The sequence below is a fragment of the Tympanuchus pallidicinctus genome, unplaced genomic scaffold (genome assembly GCF_026119805.1).
Source record: "Tympanuchus pallidicinctus isolate F22 unplaced genomic scaffold, pur_lepc_1.0 scaffold6, whole genome shotgun sequence".
Taxonomy (NCBI): domain Eukaryota; kingdom Metazoa; phylum Chordata; class Aves; order Galliformes; family Phasianidae; genus Tympanuchus; species Tympanuchus pallidicinctus.
Window position 1 is genome coordinate 19,033,193 of NW_026294780.1, and position 22,229 is coordinate 19,055,421.

The 22,229-nt window shown below is 40.5% G+C and overlaps 2 protein-coding genes across 3 annotated transcripts; one reads left to right on the forward strand and one right to left on the reverse strand.

Moving 5' to 3' along the window:
- Window positions 1-3,661: 3,661 nt before the first annotated feature.
- POGLUT2 (protein O-glucosyltransferase 2) lies at window positions 3,662-12,905 on the forward strand. 2 transcript variants are annotated; one of them, XM_052705936.1, is made up of 10 exons: window positions 3,665-4,090; window positions 5,867-6,072; window positions 6,517-6,722; window positions 7,463-7,540; window positions 8,373-8,545; window positions 10,198-10,435; window positions 11,017-11,226; window positions 11,680-11,769; window positions 12,309-12,413; window positions 12,629-12,905. In XM_052705936.1, exons 1-10 carry the CDS (start codon window positions 3,912-3,914, stop codon window positions 12,644-12,646), a joined length of 1,503 nt encoding a protein of 500 aa, XP_052561896.1. In that variant the 5' UTR covers window positions 3,665-3,911; the 3' UTR covers window positions 12,647-12,905. The 2 variants fall into 2 exon arrangements, with proteins under 2 accessions (XP_052561897.1, XP_052561896.1); XM_052705937.1 differs by lacking the exon at window positions 11,017-11,226 and having other exon boundaries at window positions 3,662-4,090.
- On the reverse strand, window positions 12,608-19,942 carry TEX30 (testis expressed 30). Its single transcript, XM_052664492.1, has 5 exons — window positions 19,780-19,942; window positions 18,795-19,025; window positions 17,205-17,256; window positions 15,505-15,713; window positions 12,608-14,792 (listed from the first exon to the last, which is right to left on the reverse strand). Exons 1-5 carry the CDS (start codon window positions 19,795-19,797, stop codon window positions 14,619-14,621), a joined length of 684 nt encoding a protein of 227 aa, XP_052520452.1. The 5' UTR covers window positions 19,798-19,942; the 3' UTR covers window positions 12,608-14,618.
- Between the last annotated feature and the right edge of the window lie 2,287 nt (window positions 19,943-22,229).

Here is a 22,229-nt window from a genome sequence, read left to right on the forward strand (position 1 = left end):
GTTGGATGTTGGGGAAATTCTTTACAGAGAGAGTGGTGAGGTGCTGGAACAGGCTGCCCAGAGAGGTTGTGGATGCCCCATCCCTGGAGGTGTTCAAGGCCAGGTTGGATGGGGCCCTGGGCAGCCTGGTTTAATATTAAATGGGAAAGTTGGTGGCCCTGTCTGTGGCAGGGGGGTTGGAGATTCATCATCCTTGAGGTTCCCTTCAACCCTGTGATTCTGTGATTCTGTGATTCTGTGACATATGGAGATCATCAAGTCCAACACAATGCTAAAGCAGTTCCCTACAGCAGGTCACACAGGAAATTATCCAGGTGGGTCTTGAATTATCTCCAGAGAAGGAGACTTCACCACCGCTCTGTTCCAGTGCTCTGTCATCCTCACAGTAAAGTTTTTCCCCGTATTCTTATGGAAATTCCTGTATTTCAGTTTGTGCCTATTGTTCTGTTGCTTGTTCTGTTGCTGCACACCACTGAAAAGAGTCCAGTCCTGTCCACTTGACTGCTGCTCTTCAGATGTTTATCAACAGTGATAAGATCCCTTCTCTGTCTTCTACAGGCTGAGCAGTCCCAGGTCTCTCAGCCTTTCCTCATAAGAGAGATACTTAAGGCCCCTAACCATCTTTGTGGCCCTCCACTGGACTCTCTCCAGAAGTTCCCTATCTTTCTTTCACTGAGGAGCCCGGAACTGGATACAGCACTCTGGATGTTGACTCACCAGCGCAGGGCAGAGGGGGAGAATCACCTCCATTAATTTAATTCCTTTTTTTCATGCAACCCAGGGTACCTCTGGTCTTCTTGGCAGTTACTGTATTTTCAACATACAGTGACTCTGAAGATGTGAATTCAGGGGGAGGGAAGCAGAAAATGGGGCACTGCCACAACTACTTTAAAATTATCTATACTACAATAATATTAGTACCATTAAATGATCACTTACATGGTTTACTATGTACTAGAATAATTAAAAAACAAAAAACAAAACAATAACAACAACAACAACAACAAAAAAAAACAGAAAGATCATAAGTTACAGCATTTTGCTGAGACAAGATTCAGTGCTACTACAACGTAGTGCCCCCAAAACACAGAGCCCTAACGCGTGCAGTAGCTTCTGTGAGCAATGCTGCAAATAACTGAACTAAGAATCAAATCTCCAACGCTAGAGTTAATTGGTGGTTTTCAGTTATTAATTAGAGCAAAGTGGCAGAAGTCTTATGTTTGCTGGCAGATCCAAGTTTGCAACAAAACCCATATCAAATTCAGGATTTTATGTGGCTCCATCCAGAAGCAATGTACCTCAATTGGAGAACAGAATCCCTTGTGTCCTTGCCAGCTGGAAGCCTGTTGAGCCCCAGTTGGCCAACTGCTTTTGAAGGAGTTAAACAATTCTGCCTCCAAAACATTTTTCTCTGAGCCAAATTACAGGCATTAGTATATGGATAGCAGCAGTGTTGGCTTTGCCAGCCAGAACTAAAATTAGCTTGTGTGATTTATTTTACAGCTTGTTTGGGTGCTGACAAATAGTGTCAGATCTGCACACAGACTCCCTGAGCTGTATTTGTATGGAGGAAGAAAAACTGGAGGAGAGAAAGATGGAGGGGGAAGGGAGGGGGCAGGGAGGGAAGAGATAAAGTGTGTCACTTTTACTACATTGCTGCTGTGCTTTCCTTAATGTACCAGTACCTCCTTACAAGAAGAGGCAGTACATTGATTTTTACAGTTACGAAATTTATTTTAAAATAAATATAAGGCTGTTAGCTTCTTTCACACAGCAGAGCATAAGCTGAGGAGGAGTGTGATTTCTGTCTGCAAAATACATCAGGAAGGTAAAGATAGGTAAGAGAGAGGAGCTAAATGGCTGCAGGCATAAAATGCAACCTGCATCAATTTTTACGTTAGGGGTTGGAAGTCTTTGGCTGCTGATGGAATGCAATCCTGAGAAGTCATGCCAATAGGAACAACAGGAAGTAAAAATTATATTTTTAAAGCTTGACAATTTTTCTAAGGCATCTTTTGATGAAGATGCTCATTAAAAATTATTAAAATCATGGTCTGTGATTTCCTCAAAGCAACTGATTTATTATGTGTGTGTTTTTTTTATATACGAACATATTTGGAGTATTTCAAAAGGTAAAATTTCTTCAAAATTCAAGACTCTTTGATGATGAGGTTCAGTGTTCTGTGTTGCTTGCCTTAAGACATGAAAAACTATGAAGATAAATTGTAAGTATCTCTTGTGACTGAAGCTCTTCCACAAAGCTTTCATTCTGAGAATATTACTGTGGTTAGATGACAAAAGAAAAAAAGCATTTTAGTACATGTGTATACATATGCAGTTATATTTGTATATATAAAATGACAGTGTCTCGTGCTTTCTTTCTGGCTCTTCTGTGCAAATGGAGCTGCTCTGCATTCAGTCTGGTATTAGCTACGAGCATTTTCAAGAAACAGGATTATTTTTAAACCTCTCGAGCCTCATTTCAAGCCCTAAAAAAAAACTTCTCTGATAGGCTAAATACCCTGTTAACCTTTTCCATGGTGTCTTCCTAATTTGGAAATCCAGGTTTTCCTTACTCAGTGTTTGTTTAGAAATATTCTAAAGAATCATAGGATTACAGAATGACTTGGATTGGAAGGGATTTTAAAGAACATGCAGTTCCATCCTCCTCTTGAGGACAGGGTTGCCACCAACTGGATCAGGATGACTATGATCCCAGCCAGCCAGGCCTTAACACCTCCAGAGGCAAAAATGGACAAAGTACTGTTCAGACATGGAGAATGTGATAAATCCTCTCTGTTTAGCTGTTCATACTGATAAACTTGTGGATCCAGATGATGGAGGACACAGTCAGCAGTCAGGTAAAGCAGTACATGCCACATCCACAATTCCTGTGAAACCCAAACATGGGATCCACCGGGATCTCATTCGTTCTAGTCCTACTTGTGGCTCATTACTGTGTTATCAAGTATGGGGTAGGGTCTAATATTAAATGTGGAGGTTGGTGGCCCTGCCTGTGGTGGGAGGGCTGGAGATTCATGATCCTTGAGGTCTCTTCCAACTCATGCCGTTCTATGATTCTGTGAATTTCTCTGGCACAGCTGTCCTTATACACAGAGGACATACACAGTGCCTGGTGCCTTAGCAGTGCTTACACCTTTGTACTACCATCTTATCAATGCTTGCCTGATCCACCAGCTCATCCATTTGGAGAAATTTCGACTTTTTCCTCTGTAGCTCAGTCTTCGTTGCCCAGGTTAAGTCAGATTCGATGATCTCCAGAGTGGCCTCCAATCCCTACAGTCCTGTGCGAATCTGTGACTCCACAACCATACGTTCCTTAGCTGTGCCCGGTTATAGGACGCTAAACTCTTTCACTTCTCACACCGCAGTCAGATAGCCAGCACAAACTCTGGGCGACTTCGATGTGTCATGCCGAGAACCTAGCGCAAAAAGCAGAGACAAAGCCGGCTCGTTCCTCTGAGACGACCCTTGGGGACACAGCAGAGCTGCTCAGCCGCTCGGGGCGCTGCGGGTCTGCTGGACCTCCGGGCTATCCCGGCTCGGTCCGCCGCCGCCCCGCAGGACTACATCTCCCAGCAGCGCCGCTCAGGGAAGTGCTGCCCGCCCGCGGCTCGGGTGGCCGCCGGAGGAGGCGGGAGTCCGCCCCCCTCCCTCTCTCCTTCGCTCAGTGCGGGATGCTGCGCTGAGCAGAGCCGGCCGGCCGCTCTCGCAGCCACTCGCGCGGGGACCAGGAGCCGCGCGTCCCGCTCCCTCCCCGCCCCCATGCGGAATTCCCCGGTGCGGCGGTGAGGGAAGGACGAGGGTCCCGGCCTTCCCGGCTGCTTCCCCTCGTCGCTGCGCTCCCCCGGCTCCTCGGCGGTGCGGCTCGGTCGGGGGTAGACCTGTAAATGTGTAGCATTTGGCGGTGGTGCGTGGCGCTGGGGGTCCTCGCGCTGGGCGCTGCCGGGGGCGGCGGGGGCCGGCTGAGCGCCGAGCGCAGCGCCGTATGGGGGCCCGGGCTGCGAGCCGAGGCCGTGCTACCCGCGCGCTACTTCTACCTGCAGGCCGTGGACACCGAGGGGCGGAGGTAAGCGAGGCTGTTGTTCCCCGCAGACTTTGCTCTTCGCTGATGGGAGGAAAAGCGCGAGAGATGGGTCGAAAAGTTACTTTGTTACCTCGGAGGAGTCGTCCGCCTTCCCGCTGCCGGTCAAGATGATGAAATAAATTACGAGGAGGGAAAAACTGGGTTTTTCTGTTTGCCCTCTTCCAGCGTTTACCTCCCCACACCAGGCGTGTGGCGGTGTGACCTTCCCCAAGCTAAGCAGCTTCTGATGTGTTTGCATGTATACTAGCAATGGGATGAGATGAAAAAACCTAAAATGCTAAACAGTGTATCCTTGGTCCAGGCAACAGTTTATGATTTAATCAGCTTTATCAAACACAGCAGTAACTGGGGTGTTTAATTTACAATTTAGCTATGTGAGCGTCCTGCCTATGCCCACTGTGATGACTGTTTCTCTCACACAGGGTGGCTCCAGATCAGTAGAGTCATTTAGGGTGTATGCTGTAGATCATTAGGTGACTTCATGGTGGTGGATGCTCCATCCTTGGAGACATTGAAGGTCAGGCTGGACAGGGCTCTGAGCAACCTGATCAAGCTGCAGGTATACAGGGGTACAGGGGTACAGGGTGTACAGGGGTACATTGCAAGCGAGTTGGACTAAATGGACTTTAAGACTCCCTCCAACTTGAACAATTCTATGATTCATAGGAATTAAGTAGGTAAACTTAGTGTTCAGAAGAAACACGTGGCTTTCCATTTCATAGGTGTACCTTCTCATTTTCTTCCTAAGCAGGGCTGCGTGGATTTATCCAGGTATCCTTACAGGAATGGACTCCACATTACTCTGATTCCATAGTGATTGCTCCAAGACTTCTCAATTCCTAGGTCTAGAGAGATGCCTCAGCCACATCAGCCCAGTTTTGGGATGTGACAAGGTTCTCCATACCTCTTCTGCAGCTTCCAGCAGGAAATAAGTCCTGACCTCACAAGCCTGGCAGCTGTCAATTCAACTTATCTTGGACAGCAAATATTTCCAATTGAACTGGCAGCTCTCTTGTAGGTCTGGACAAGTACATAATTGAATGATGTGGTCCTGCTACAGTATTTTTTTCCTTACCAAAATACCCTTTTGTGATATCCCTTTTTTCCCCTCACAACCTTCCATAAAGATGAAGGATTGCAAATTTTATTAGATGTTTAACTTCATTCTTTACTTCTCTAAGTAATATCTGGAAAAGGAATAAACTGGAATTATTTTGCTTCCAAGTATGGGAAAACAACAACAACAACAACAAAACCAGTACTGCTAAGCTGGTAAAATGAAACTTGTTCTGATATATATATATTATATATATATATTATTATATTCACCAAGATCCATTTATTTCTGTGCTTTCTACCTTCCTTTTTACATTTGAACTATTACTAACCAAGAGCTCCACTCTCCACTGGATTTTTAAAGGTACTCTGTTCCCAAGTATTCAAAGCAAAGACCGGTATTTCCAACACTGTTCACTATGTAGAGCACCAAGTAGTTTTCAAGATATGTTCATGACTATCTGAGTGGAAATGTTTTGATACCTGTTGTTTCTAAAAAGCATGACTCATTTGAGGTAACCTGACAAAAATTATCTTCAGGAAAATCATGCCTGCTTTGCGAATGTTAGGATGTGCTGATACAGACTTACTAGTGCTCAGTGAAGTCACTGGAAACCCGTCAACTTTAAAAATAATGGAGAAAAAGAAGAAAACTGTTGTGTGTTTGCTTCTTATTTAAGCTCTTGCTTATTCTCTTGGTAGGTTCACATCATCACCAGGTGAAAATGCATTCCAGGTGAAGATCACTGCTCCTGATGAACAGTTCACTCGGGTTGGTGTTCAAGTTTTGGACAGGAAAGATGGTTCCTTCATTGTGAGATATAGGATGTATGCAAGCTACAAAAGCCTGAAGATAGAAATCAAAACCAAAGATAAACATGTGGCAAAGTCTCCGTATATTTTAAAAGGTAAGAAGCAGCATACTGCTTAGATTTCATATTGTGGCTTTTTCTCAGAAACTATCTCCTCAAGTGTTTTCAAGGATAGCATAGAATTGTGCAGGGCCTCAGCACTTCTCTGGAAATGTTGAGGACTATCAAATCCCATTGGAATTATAGACTATTTGTAAGTGTCCTATGTGTACTATTCACTATAGTAAAAAGGAACAAATGCTGTAAATCTAATTCCAAGCAAGTATATGTGGAGGGTTCATATAGAAGCTGATGTAGATGGGCATGACTCCATTGTAGTAGGAAAAAAAAAAAAAAAAAAGCCAACAACCTATGTCTATTTAGAGTTGCTGAAGATTTGGCCCTAAATTACTAGCACCCAATGCCTGACTCTCTTTTCTGATCTCAGTGGCTTTATACTGTGACTTACTGAAAAAAACCTGTTAAATGTGTTCCTAACAGGACCGGTTTACCATGAAAACTGTGACTGTCCTCAGGAAGAGAGCAGTGTATGGCTGGAAGAGATGAACTGTCCCCAGGTCTTTCCACAGATTCAAAGAGACCTAGCAAATTTTCCTGTTGTTGATCCAGATAAGATTGCAATAGAAATCCCACAGAGGTTTGGACAAAGACAGAGCTTGTGTCATTACACCATCAAAGACAATGAGGTACAGTATGGGTTGATCTGAGGTACTTGTGAGGATTTGGTGGCAAGTGATACAATCAGGCGTTTTGGCTGTTTCCAGCTGAAAGGCCTCTTGTTATCTGTTCTTTAAGAAACTTACTTTGATGGCTCCTCTGTCCTTGCAGTTTGTATATAAGTTATTACTATATGTTCTGCTTTGTAAAATGCTTTTTGTCCATGTTACATCTAAAGCAATTGAAGCACAGTGAAGGCAGATTACTTTCTGAGCAATCAGCACGAGTAGTGGGAACAGAACTTTAAGTCTCTTAAACAGTAGTTCCGTTTTCTGTTCTCTGTAATTAACGTGGAGTGTCATGATCATCCATCAGTGGACTACATTATGCATAACTCTGAGGTGAAGAAATACCACCTAGCTCAACTGAGATCGGAGCTACAATTCTCTGTAATAAAACTGTACTTACTTCAGTAGTTTGTTATGGATGTGAGAACAATAGAATACAATAGAAACCAGCAACCAGTTTCTGTTTCCATGAGACAGATCTAAAATGTCTACAAAAACAAGAAAAACAAGCAAAACATTCCACCCCACTCCTTTCCCATCATGAATTAGAGAGAGATTTGTGAAGTGTCCCAGCTGATTAATAAATCTATCAACTGTGCAGTCTGACTAGTTAACTAAGTTACTAAAAGAGCTATAAGTTGTGTCAGCCATTCTCTGATGTTGAAAACATCAGATCAGTAAAATATTTGGGTTATTTTCAGGTTTATATAAAGACATATGGGGAACATGTTGGCTTCAGAATTTTCATGGATGCTATACTTCTTTCTTTGACAAGAAAAGTGAGTATATTGATATAGTCCTTTATTCTGTATGTTCTAGTTTATTAGACTTTTGCTCAACAAATATACTTCAGTATAATTTGTTGCTGTTTCCCTTAAAAAGCTCTTATTTACTTGATAATGGAAAGATCAGATTAATTTTCCTTTAAGTTGGAAAGCACTAAAATCCCATTAGTGGCATGTGGAGAAACTCAGGCAAAAAGCACTGCTCACACTCTTCTAGGAAATATCTGGAAAAAAAAAATTGAGTACATACTAACAAAATATGGTAGAGCTGAAGTTTCAGCACACAGAAATGTGGGTAGCAACAGCAGTGTCAAGATATCAGAGTTGAGCAGTATCTATTATTTTTGACTGTAAAAAGTAAAAGGCCGTTATAACCATTAGATGGCACTGTACTAATGAAGTTAAGAGCTGAGGATTAGAAAGTATAGCCAACCCCGTTTGAAATGAAGGCATGCAAAACCTTTTCTGTCAGGATGTGTACTGAAGACAAGAAGTATTGTTTTGGGTCTCTGTCTTTAGAATTTCTGGATGTCTCTGCTAAGTCATTAGAGAAAAATATCATCAATCATTTCAAGGGTTTTTAAATTCAACAAATGATTAATTTCTCTGTAAATTTAATAAGAAAATTAATGAAACTTATTCTAGTCAAAGAATTTTGAAATGTTAGACTGTAACCAGCCACTGTGCATTGAAGAACATGGGTGTTTTTTGAGGAGAAATGCTTTGAGATATTTATATGTGGTGGGGAGTCAGCAGTAGGTTTTAATTCTATTTTTACATGTGTATGTGTATTTTGAGAATTTGTACCTCCTTTACTTTTGTCTAGGTGAAAATGCCAGATGTAGAGTTTTTTGTTAACCTGGGGGATTGGCCTCTGGAGAAAAAGAAACCCCCACAGAACCTGCACCCTATATTCTCATGGTGTGGGTCAAGTGAATCAAAAGACATTGTCATGCCAACATATGACTTAACAGATTCGGTTTTGGAGACTATGGGACGGTAAGAAATCTTTTAAGTTTTTCACAAAGCTCATAGTGAATGATCTTCCAAAAAGATCTTTTCAGTAAATTAACTGTTTTATTTATTCATTGAGTTAGGCAGTAGCTATGTAGTCAGTTATCTTAGCATTAATCAATTTGTGCATTATATAACATATAAATTACATGGATGAAACCATTCTCTTTTACTCAAAAAATGTTACTTTTATTTCACTTTTATTTATGTCACTTTTATTTCAAAAAGAACCATTTGTCTAGATGCATTCAAGTCACTGTAGACAGCACTTAGAGTGTATTTTTAAGGGTAGATACTTTGTTTGCTTCCTTTGTTTCACCTCAGTGAACACGCTGACCAGTGGCCAGGACTCTTTTCTAGAATACTGTGTCTTTTATATTTCTTTGTAACAAGTGATCTGTTATCTCCTGCTATGATTACTGATGGTAACTGGCCATCACAACAATCCTGTTGTTGTCTTGGAACACTACAAAGTTAGCTTCTAAGATATTTTCATTAGTCATTTTTAGCCTTTTAATCACAGCAGTGCATTAAGATTGGGTTTCTAACCTTTGCTTACTTCCAACCCCCACAGTTTTTGTGCTTTAATTCAGCGGGGTTTTTAAGTAATTTATTTATATTCTATTTAGCTAGTTACATACAAACTTTGCTTTGGACTAATCATGGCTGCCTCATCACCATTATCAGTTACTGCATTACCCTTCCTCACTCATCTGTCTGGCAATCATATCCACTTCTAGCTGCTCTTTTCCATGGCAGCTGATGGGTCTTCTTTCCACACACACTGTTGTCATTGGTGTTGTCTTGGATGCCATCTTGGGACAAAGCTGTGAACTTGGTGGCCAGCAGGGAGAGAGGGAGGTGATTGTGCCCCTCTAATCAGTTCTTGTGAGACTCCATCTGGAGTACTGCATCCAGCCCTCAGGCCCCCAGCAAAAGAAAGATTCCAAGCTCTTGAAACAAGTCCAGAGGAGGGCCACTAAGATGTTCAGAAGGCTGAAGCACCTCTCCTATGAGGAAAGGTTGAGGGAATGGGCTTGTTTAGCTTGGAGAGTAGAAGGCTCCAGGAAGACCTCACTGTGGCCTTCCAGTACTTGAAGAGAGCGTAAGAACAGGAGGGGGAACGACTGTATGCATGGGTGGATAGTGATAGGACAAGGGGGAATAGTTTTAAACTGAGACAGGGGAGGTTTAGGTTAGATATTAGGAGGAAGTTCTTCTCACAGAGGGTGGTGATGCACTGGAACAGGTTGCCCAAGGAGGCTGTGGATGCCCCATTCCTGGAGGCATTCAAGGTCAGGCTGGATGTGGCTCTGGGCAGCCTGGTCTGCTGGTTGGCAGCACTGCACATAGCAGGAGGGTTGAAACTACATGATCATTGTGATCCTTTTCAACCCAGGCCATTCTATGACGATTCTATGAACTCTGAACTATGAACATTCCTTACCTTTTTTTTTTATCACTGTAAGAATTACTGATACAATACACATATGGGTGTACTTACGACTTATTTAAATGTTTGGTATTTACCTATTAGTACTCCTAAGTTATTTCAAGTAACTGCACTTAAATAAATTAAAATCACATGTAAAATAATTCCAGAGGCATCACCATTAAACGATTTATTTCTCCTTCAGAGTCAGTCTGGATATGATGTCAGTTCAAGCAAATACTGGACCATCATGGGAAGACAAGAATACCACAGCATTCTGGAGAGGACGTGACAGCCGCAAAGAGAGGCTTGAACTTGTAAAGCTCAGTAGAAAATATCCAGAGATTATAGATGCTGCTTTCACAAACTTCTTTTTTTTTAAACACGATGAGAACCTTTATGGCCCCATTGTCAAGCACATTTCATTTTTTGATTTTTTTAAGGTAAGCCACTAATCATTTTTGTAGAATTAGGTTCTCAGTGTTTCCCATTATCAAATAACTTTGTAAATATTAGTTATAATACAATGATTTTATTTTTTCAGCACAACACCAATGACAAGCATGAATTGGCATCCCTCCACTGGGATTAACTGATGCGTAGCTCTTAAGATTGAGAATAATTATATTTGATTTACATCTGAAGGTTCTGTAGAACCTTTTGTAATCTAATAACTCCAAGTTCCTTTTTATTTCTTTTTCCTGATTCAGCGATCAGGACTACTAACATAACTAACATAGTGGGAAAATCAGTGGATGAAGTGGCACATCTACCCTCACATCCGAGGATGAGCGTCCAAGAATTCTGGAGAACTTAACTGATGAAGAGGGCATCTCTGTGTACCCTGCACTGTGATGAATTCCAAACTAAATAACAAAAGCTACTTAAAAACTGGTGCTTGCCTAGCCAATCCTACATTTCTCAATCTCGGCAAGTCAGTAATACCAGTGCCCTCAGATTAATACACTCTAACCAAGCTAATTGAGTCTTGTCTGTTAATAACATATGGTCATTTTTTTTCCAGTACAAATACCAAATTAATATTGATGGCACAGTGGCAGCATATAGATTGCCTTACCTACTAGCAGGAAACAGTGTAGTGCTAAAGCAAGACTCCATCTACTATGAGCATTTTTATAATGAGCTGCAGCCATGGAAACACTACATTCCATTTAAAAGTGACCTGAGCGATCTACTAGAAAAACTACAGTGGGCGAAAGAGCATGATGAAGAGGTAAAATACACGTTTAGAAGTACTCAGCAATGTTTGTTGACAAAATAAAGGAAGTAAAAGTGCATTTATTTTTTTTAAAAGCCCTATTGTTTCCTTCTGAAACGACATCAGAATAAGTGTCATCAACTGCACAAAAGTACTTTTCAAAGGTACATAATACTGCACTTAGTTTGGAAACTATACTGTATTTTGGAGACTTCCTTACTTATGAAGTTAAGAATGCATAAATTTCTGATGCTTTCCATTCATCAGTAAGAGATTTACATTTATAATTTCATGGACAATTCAGAGCAGGGACTTTTAAACATTGGATAAATACCAATGATAAGTTACTCTAAACTGCCAACGCTATACATGACTCTGGAATCAATGCAAGAGCCCCGAAAGAACTATTTTTACAGAATTGTTTAAAAACAAAAACAAAAAAAGAAAAACCTTTGTTATCTTTGACAGGCAAAAAAGATTGCAAAATCTGGACAAGAATTTGCAAGAAACAATCTCATGGGAGATCACATCTTTTGCTACTATTTCAAACTTTTCCAGGTAAGTATATTTTTAACTGCTACCAGTACAAAAATAGAAATCCCAGAAAGAGAATTCACACCACACAGCTCCTGGAAATTGGCCAATGCAGTACTTGAAGCCATAAAGCACGCAGCAACAATTAAGAACTTCAGTTGGTGTATAAACATTGTTTGCAGTTGTTTCCCACGAAGCTCCTTAAGCTTCGGCATGGTGTGAGAGAAGCAATCAGATCCTATAAATCTTGATGTAATCTGCAATAATATGTTGCTCACAATGATCAAAGAATTCCACATCAGACACACACTCCATGAGCCACAGCTGAAAATATCTGTGCATTAGCACCAAGATACTGAAACTGCAGCGAGGCACCCAAAGGGCTTCCTGTCAACAGTTAAGTATCTGCTTACTCTTTGTGTGTCACAGTGTGGATGGAGTAACAGACTGTGGAGCTCTGGAATTTTTGTGGAATTATTCAGCTGAGCTGTTGCATTATTTACAACTGAGTATATAACACAGTAAGTTTATGAATTGATGTCACTTTTCTTTCTAAAACTTAGGAATACTCCAGTTTGCAAGTGAGCGAGCCAAAAATCAGAGACGGCATGGAGAAAGTGCAGCAGCCTGAGGATGACCTTTTTCCTTGCACTTGCCACAGAAAAAAGGTACAACACATAAATTGTTTATATATATACAGCGTTGAATGTATTTAGTTCAGATTCAACCAGACTGGAACAATCATTGCTCGATATCACATAGTATCTATCAGTTTCCAGGCTGTTAATGTGTTAGAAACATTTATTACTGCATTTTCAGGACCAGGCAATTGAAATTTGAGTTTCCAATTAACTGAAAAATGTTTATTCTTTTTTGATTACAGACCAAAGACGAACTCTGACAGAAAGTTTTATGGGTTTTTTTTTGTTTTTTTTTTTTTTTTGAGTATTTACCTACATTCAAAATCACTTCTTAAGAAAAGAAGGAAAAATTTAATTAAAACCTCAGTGGATATTATGAAGTTTACTCTGTCATGATCTACATATGGAAGAAAACCAGTCACCACCTATTTCCTTTTTATCATGCAATAGTGATGGAGCCTTGTTCAAAAAACACTATAATGTTTATATTTTTTTTAAATAAAAGCCATGTTTATAACAGCCATTTGTTACGCTTCTGAAATACTTTTCAAGTAGATACTCTCAATAAACTGAGACAGAACATTCAGTATAGTGAGGCTAGTTACAAATATGTTCTGCAAAAACGTCCAGATGAAACCTGCAAATCTACTCCCCACTGTATGTATCCAAAGTGGTCTTTCTCAGTCTACCATTTTGTTCCTTCTGAGAGGCAATACTCCCAAAGACAATGATTGTGGGGTCTGTAATGTATTTTTTAATCTGAAGGAAAAATACAGCCCTTTAGAACACTATATGCATATTAGATCCAAAAATTAAGTTCCATGATTTTTCAAAGATACTTCCACAATGTAAAAAAAAAAAAAAAAAAAAAAAAAAAGTAGTAATATGGAGCACTGACTAGCAAAAATAAACCAGAGTCCCCACAGGAGCAGCCTCAGACTGCAGCCCATGGAGAGAAGCCTTCAGTGGGGCAGGAGCTGCCATCTGTGGGGACACATGCTGATGCAGACCACACCTGCAGGGTGGGCCCCATGCTATGGAGCTGTGTTGGAACAGTGCCTGGAGAGCTGCAGCCTGTGGGAAACCCACTCAGGATCAGTTTGGGAAGGATGGCATCCCATGGGAGGGACCCTACATGGAGCAAGGGCAGAGAGAGACTGTGGTAAAGCCAAAGGAACAAAATGTTAGGGTCTAATGACAGTCTCCATAACATGTTCTCCTGCATCACTTGGAAGAGGATACAGAAGGGGGTGAATGGGAGATAGATACTTAGATTCAGCTCTGGGGCCCCCAACATAAGGACATGGAGCAAGTGCTGGAGGACTACGAAGATGATCAGAGGGCTGGAGCACCCCTCCTACAGAAAATGGCCAAGGGAGCTGTTTTTCCACAGATATTAAGGAGCTCAACTTACGAACATAACCAACCTCATCTCCAAATTCTGTTCTGACAGATATAAAGTCGAGTTTAAATTCATCCAGTTCTCAAGTTTGAACACAACTTCCCCATCAAAAGTGAGGATTTATTTTCTCTGTAACATTGCCACCTTCAAACCTGTAAGGCTATTTTATGTTCCTTTAGAAATCAGCTGTGAACATTCAGATATGTACCATCTTACTGCATGTTACTGTTGGGATATCAGCATTCTTGAGGCATTTTGTGATAGAAGTCTGTTATAGCTGATTCACATGCTTAACTTTCATCTGCCTGTAAGAACCTCCAGGTTTAGAACTGCCAGTTCACACAGTTCACAGCCAGTCGCACTGTAGCAGCAAGCTGAAAGCCATAAGAATGCTGTACAACCAGAGGAGTTTTGGGGAACTCTTAGCAATGGGGTTGAGACAACCACCTCAGAAGACAGCATCAAGATGCTTTTCTCAGGACCAACCAGCCATTTCAGCTCACAGGTATTAATTCAGCTGATAAAGGCATCCAAAGATTTGGTATCAAAATACTATTTGAATATATAAAAGACACCAACAGTATTTACTTGCTAATGCAGAACATTAAATATTAAATACTTTTCAAATGGAGTTACTAAAAACAGTACTATCCAGATAGATTTTCCATCTTTCCTTTAAAATGCTCTTTATTGTCTTGTATATTTTTTACATTCATAAAAAAATATTTACATTTTAGTCCTTGGAAAACATCTGCTTACAAAAACACATCTCCAGCTGATGTGTTGCATTTTGGAAAAGCCAACTGAAGATATTACTCAACCACTGCAAGTCATTTGTGTTCCAGTCCAATATTCTCTCTAAGCCAAGAAAAAACTTGTACATTTATTTCTTCCATGACATCATCTTCTGTTCGGCCTTTAACTGCCATCCCATGGTTTGCCTTATCAATCCAATGGATTTTTTTAGGGGCTTTCATTTTGCTTGCCACACTTTCTAACAATTGCTACAGGGCAAATAAGAATGAGAAATTTAGAAAATTAGCTGCTATTAATTGTAGAATGCACTCATCCCTCACTTAGCCTATGCAAAACATAGTAGGCAGCTTTTAAAAACAAAATGGTTTTGCATGTACATTACATACTGTACCAAATTCAAGCTGAAGTATTCAAGAACAAAAGATATTTACCTTGCAAGAAATCAAGACAGAAAAACACTGCATTCTGACACTACACGCCTGTTCTCAACAAAAATACTCTCATAAATGGCTGACTTGTGGGTAGAACTGCTTTGCTAGAAGAATGTCATGAAAATGTGACTAAGGCAGATTAGTACAATAGCAGCACTCAGTTGTAGTGACTTGAAATGGTGGAAATAGAACAGCAAATTACTTGTCCCTTCCACGTGCAGCTTAATTTGTAAAATCTATCATACTAAAAAAGGACAAAACATAAAAATCAGAATTATTTATTTACAAAAAGGTAAGTTTCCTAAAGCAGATGATCAAGCATGATCCAGACATGCTAAAGTTAAAAGAAATCAGCTCAGGTTTCTTAAAATCCGATGAAGTTTTCTACCTAAATCTTCCATCAGAGATGTATATTTAGAGAAGATTGCTAATCAAAGTTACAGCTGTGGATATCACTACAAACATCACTCAGATTCATTCCTGTTCTTCCACACTATGCAGTCATGGAGAGATTTACAAGGATACTCACTTTTTCACACATCTCATCTGCTGATCCTGAGACAAACAGCACCGGGCACCTGATAAATAATAAATCTTCATCCCGGAGCTTGGACTGCAGTTTTGGTCGATGCAAAGGGTACGATAAGCAAACCAGACCCTGAATGAAGTCATCATTATTACCATCCTGGCTAAGCTGATGTATCACAGAGGCAGCAGCTCGTGAACCCATGGAACGGCCTTTCTCCCATGTTAAAACAAAGGAAATAAGTATATTCACTATCACCTCATCTGCATTCTCAGTATTAACAACTTATAAAACCAATCAAATAGAATGTATTTTAGTGAACTGGTAGTACAAAATGCTAGGTATGCTTATCTACTCTATGAAAAGTACAAATTATAAATTTAACATACTTCTGCTAAGACAATTGTCTGGTTGTATGATTTCATTATAAAAAGAAATAAAAAATATATATATATATATATAAATGGACAGGGATCCTTTGTAATACTGAGAAGAACAGCAACCCTTCCTATTGGTGGAGGAGAGGGAGAGAAAGAGGTCCTACGCTACAGACCCCTGGAATTTCAAACAACAATGCAATTACCTTCCATTGATTTTTTCATACAGCCTTAAATATCATAGAACAAAACAAAGTTTTATTCTCCTTATTACCAAAACTAGTCCAACAACTGTCTATGCACACAACAAATTTCAACTTAAATGCAAAAAGGATTAAAAAATAAAGAACGAACTTGTAAACATGAGGTCAGTTAATAACATTGAGTGGATATCAAAATATCTGCTCAAAGAAGCAGCATATGAGCTGACAATGCTCTATAATTGAGTGTCAGAAGTGGTTGATTCCAGTGGGATTAACTTGCATCAGGGCAGATTTGGTTTCGCTTAGTCGGACAACATTCTAAGTTTCCAGTATCAAGTTATTCCTAGTTACCCCCATCTATTTCCCTTTTTCACACAATGTAGTTGATATTCTACCTGCCACTAGAATTATACATCAAAATCTGCTTTGGGAAAACAGCTGTTTACCAGTTAACTAGGATTCTTCAAGAAGTTTAATTAGGAAAGTCCATGGGGATCATCAGAGAACTCAGAGTTCTACTGGAGAACAGCCTTGCAAGTTACAAGAGATAAGCAAGTTTTCTCCCAAACTATCTGCAAAACATACTCTTCTGAATTTTTCCTTATCCTTCTAAGAAATCTCCACTACCATGAGGACAGTGAATAGATCCAGATGATCACACTTAAAAAATTTCTTTAAAAGGATAAGGCTAGATATTCCCACCTGTGATCCAAGAGGCAGTGTTCAAACCAGCCGTGAGACAAGCTAAGCTGTACACCCACTGGGCTCATCCATCAGTTAAAGAGCTTGTAGGACACCAAAATCCAGACTGCTAAATGATCTTGGCATATGTGTCCCCACTGCAATCAGTGGACTTGTAGTCAATTTGCAAAGATTACAGAGCATTCAATTCTCTGTGAAGATGCTCCTAGCTGAACTGCTCTGCCTAAGCAATACTGACCAGGCAGTTTTTTCAGCTTGCGCCTGTGTTACACACTGAGCTCTCAGTGCCTCCTGAAAACTAAAAACTGTCACCCACTTCTGTTCTTTCACTTCTTACCAAAGCAGGACAGACTCCAAGAGTGGAGGAATTACAGATCATTTTCATTAAAGTCAGTATACAAGAAAATAACAAAAACCATACCTGCAAGGAAGACACCTGAAAGCTTATAATCATCAGAAAGCTTTAAGTATTCCTAAAAAAAATGCGACAGGAAAGAAATATTACAGTAAAAATTAAGACAGCTAAGAGGTTGAGCATTTTTGTTTGTTTGCAGACACTAAAACAGCAAGCACTTTCAGCACTGCAGATTAAGCAAGGAACAGTTATTAGAAGTTACTTGTTTTTTTTTTTCCCCATAAAAATCACCTCATTATATTTTGCAGTAAAAATATAACAAGCAATTTCACACTAGCTCTCAGCAAAAGATTTCAAACAGCTCTCAGCAAAATTTCAAACACATCATCAAGTTACCAAAATGTTAAGTGATTCAAGTATTAGGTGTATCAGCTTACCTACCTACATACTCTCAGTCCAGCAAAATGCAAAAAAAATGAGGTAATACAAATATCCAACCCTGAGGCTTAAGTTAACATATTTCCAACAACAACAAAAAAAACATTTAAGATACAGTCAGAACAGAAAAAATTAAGCAACAATTTTTTTCTGTTTTCAAGTGATAACTAATTGGATGTTATCTTAACAGAGGTCCTTTAATTACCTTTACACATCAGCATTAAACTCAACAACAACACCTTGTTTACACACACACAGACAAAAAAAAAATAGAGAACAGTCCCACATGAAAGCTAGCAAAGTCCAACTTCAAGGTAACATATAACTGTGTAATATAATTACAATGACATCATGCAAATTAATTCCTTAATTGAACTTAGTTCTACAATGGAAGTGTCTGATGCCCAGATACAAAGTGCCCAAGCTACCTTCTTACGCCCTAGCAGAAGTAGCTAGATAATCAGGGGAGCATTTCCACTCCCTCCTCCACGCTCCAGAACAAGAGGCTCTAGGCTGATATAAATACAGAAAAATATTGTTCATTTTTAACAAAATCTAGGTATAGAAAAACATTTTAAATAATGTAGTAGCAGCAGAAATAGATGAATATGGCCATGTAACAACTTAAATTGATTTGGAAATCAAAGACTACTTAGATTTTAGGGATTTCATATGCTACGCTCAACTACACCCAATCTCTTGCCTCAAATTCTCCTGCATCTTTTCCCTACACATCCATCCTCCTGCATCTGTCTCCTTGAAGTCTTCTTCTCTCATTCCCAAACCTTCAGAGATCCAGAATACTCAGCTCAGCTTCCTTCCTCTGAAAAGCCTCTCCTAAAGCCATATATTTTCATTTACTCTCCTCCTCAACCAAACCCTTCTGTAATATCTGCCTCCCATTTCCCCCTAATCAATTTTTTTCATTTTTCCCACAGAACATCCTCGCTCTCTTCAAATACTTTTCTCAAGCTCGTCTTTCTCTCCTTGAGCTCATATAAGAATTGTCCCTGCTCTTTTTGCACATTGTCACTGCTCCATTTAGCTAACTGTACCAGCTAACTATCACTTCTCATCTTCTCATTGTTACTTGACTAATTTCTCCTGGCAACTTAAGAGACTCAGAATCAGAAAGAATGTAAATATATTTATATATTTAAGTATATGTGTAAACTCTTTACACCCATGGATCTTTAGCAGAATTTGGTCATTTCTTACCACAACTGTTTTGTAAGCTTTAGTCCTGTAAGCAATGTTAAGGCCTTTACAAGTAAACCGCAGGCACAGAATTCCCTGTGATGCAAGGTAGGCTGCCAAAGAGACTAACTGAGGGAAATTCATATCTCCTCCAGCACCATGGGTAAGAATCACTCCATATCTTAATTTCTTCTCTGGGACATTAAAGATAGCATCAAGTTGTTTGTTTCCAAAAGGTATTTTCACTTTAACCTACAAATGAAACAGAAAAAAAAAAGTTCAATAAGAAGTAAAAATTATGTTTCCAGTCTGCACACTGTGATGACGCACTGGAACAGGTTGTCCAAGGAGGCTGTGGATGCCCCATCCCTGGAGGCATTCGAGGCCAGGCTGGATGTGGCTCTGGGCAGCCTGGTTTGGTGGTTGGCGACCCTGCATATAGCAGGGGAGTTGAAACTAGATGATCACTGTGGTCCTTTTCAACCCAGGCCATTCTCTGATTCTGTGATATGAAAGGCCAGCTGATAAAAAGGGGACTGGAGAGCATGCATGCCACCATATACACTAACACTCTCAAAAATAAAGGAAAGCAAACTGGAGCTGGGATGAAAAGCCTGTCCTGCACCACAGCATGCCATACTATCACCACTGCCCACTACTTCTTGGCAAAGAGCGACAGAGGGACCACAACTGAAGGTGACCACCTGCTGCTTCACAGTGCTGTGACCCACGTGGCTTCCTCATCACCTGAACGCATACACAGCATGCCACTGGAGGGCAGGCCGCATGAACCGCATGGTTGTCAGTGGTCACGTTTGTAGATACAGACAGCGACAGAGGTCTGAACGCCCAGCGCTTCTACTGGGACGTTGCTCCCAAAGCTCCTGCACACGCGAGCCTGACACCGCTCCTTTCAATTTTCTCCACCAATTTCAAAGGGTCAAGGCACGAGCCACAACTCCGGGCCTTAGGCGCTGGAGAGGAGAGGGAGGAGGGCCGGCCATACCTCTGCGTGCCCGCTCATTCCTCTCCGATGGGGGAAAGGAGGAGGGTCCAACCTACAGCACAGACACGAACCCGCAGACAGCAGCACAACGGCACTGCGCGGCAACAGCACGCGCCAACGGCCGCACGTCTGAAGCGGGAAGAGCGCATGCGCGCGCGCAGCAGTCCCCGAGGTGATCCCGCCCCACGTTGAGTGACAGCTCGCCTCCCCCATCACCGTCCCCACAGGTGGTTCTGTGATGTTTGATTGGCCCGCGGGCAGGAACGGCCCCCCGTAGCTTTTTTCGTGTTGAAAGAAAGCGCCAATACTTTCAACGTAACGTTTGTGGTATTTTATGTATTAAGTATTTCACGGATATGTTCAAAATAGTGTTCTAAAATTGCCTGGCAAGTTAGAGATCATTAGTAGTGTACAAGATGCATGTGGGCTAGGACACCTTCTCAGCTGTTCAGGCAGCTGTTCAGCTGCCATCCCAACTGGGTCCACGTTCACCTGTTGAAAGCAAACGTGCTGTGCCTCGTGTGCTGAGTATTTCTTCTCAGAAAGAGCTGTGAGGGAGTGGCATGGGCTGTCCAGGAAGGTGGTGCAGTCACCGTCCCTTGCAGGAGCTCAAGAATGTGCGTGTGTGGCACTGGTGGACACGGCCAGTGGGCATGGGCTGGCGGTTGGATTTCATGATCTTAGAGGGCTTTTCCAGCCTTAACACTTCTGTGATTCTACACTGCTGCCGTGCTGCCAGCTGGGTGTTACTAAACGTTGACCCAGGTATTTAGTCCTCATGAGAAGTCCACCTGTAACTGCAGGCAGGAAGCCTGACTGGTCTAAGCTTCTCAGTCCACCTACCTTATTTAACCCTGCTTTTGATAATTCAACTTTCTGTTTTTAGAGCAGTCCTTGTGGAACACTAATTGCGTTAAGTCTCTCCACGTTTAACTCCTTTCCACTGGAAAACTGTTTTCTTATGCTTTGCATATCTGGTATCTGATTACTTCCGATTTTCTCCATCATTTTCTTAACCCCATCTTCATTACAGTACTTAAAACTCTTCTCTGCATATACACAATGTTGAAGGTAGGCTAGCTTATTATCCAGTACAGACTCGAGCTGAGGAAGAAGGGCTGCTGCTATTCTGTAGCCTCTGGTCCTTGGGAGTACAGTCATCCTGAGCTGGTTTTGCTGCACTTTTTTTCTGTAATTGCTTTCCTTCTGAAAGATAAGGATCCTTCACTATGACACAAGGGTTGATAATATTTCAGAGGCTAGGAACTTGAATCAGAACTATGTATACTGGATTCATACTTGCGAATATGTATTTATAATGGGTGCTTTCTGTTTTCGTGAATTTCTGGATATTTAATGAATATGTTGATTAGATTTACATTCACATGTAAGAATTTTAAGGGTTTTGTTTTGTTTTAAATTAAATTTTGTGCCATAAGGCAACTCTTCCTCGTCTAGCTACTTAAGATTAGGTTCCAGTGTTTTTAGGGGAACATGTTAGCAGATTCTGGTTGATTTTCAAGTATGCAGAGTAATTTCTCTGAAATCTAAGTGTTCACAACCAGGGGTCTTTAAAATTAGACTATTTTTCTTTACATGCTTAAATATGAATTTCATTTCCTAACTTTAACCTTACATCACTTTTGGAAATAGAAGTTTATTCTCAAAACAATGTATGATGCACAATTATATAAGTTTATCATCAAACATGAAAATTATTTCAGATACGTGGTTTGACATGTGTCACTGAGAATGTATGTTGTGTGTTATAATAACATATACACAGCTGTAGGAACCTGTGACAGGTTTGATATGCCAAGGACAGCTGGGTTTGAAGAAACATTGGCTGTTTATCAAAGAATGATATTATCCAGAATCTAAACCTGGGACTTATTAAATTTTGTGACTGCATCACACAGATGCTCATCTTCTGCAGTTAGTAATGTCATCTGCCAACAAAGTCAGTAAGCTTCTTGGTTAGATATTCATTTGAGAGTAATCTGAAGGTAAATTACTCAAGCTGAACTTAAATCTTTTCTACTAGTGGTAATTTTGTAAGTAATAAAGAAGCTGTTGTGCTTACTGGATGATTTGTTCATTAAACACTGATACATCACTGTTTTATTGTTTTTGTTTTTATTGTGATCTCAGCTTACTCATTGCATCCATCATTAATTAGCCACACCAAACTCTTGGGGAAGACTTTTGGCTTTGTAAGTGTAATGCTAAACAGAGGGTCTATGCTTTGAGTAGAGATGTGCCATCAAAATATGTGCTTCTGGAATCGCAAATTTTGGACCCTATACCTTTCTCTTGGTCTTTTTGAGGGATTTTGTGTTCTTTCATTATTTTTTGATAAATGCAACCACTTCGTTTTCAAGTAGCAGCTACTACAATTCATTGGTACACTGAGCTGGGGATTGCTGGCAGGAGGTAGTCCTGGCTATTCT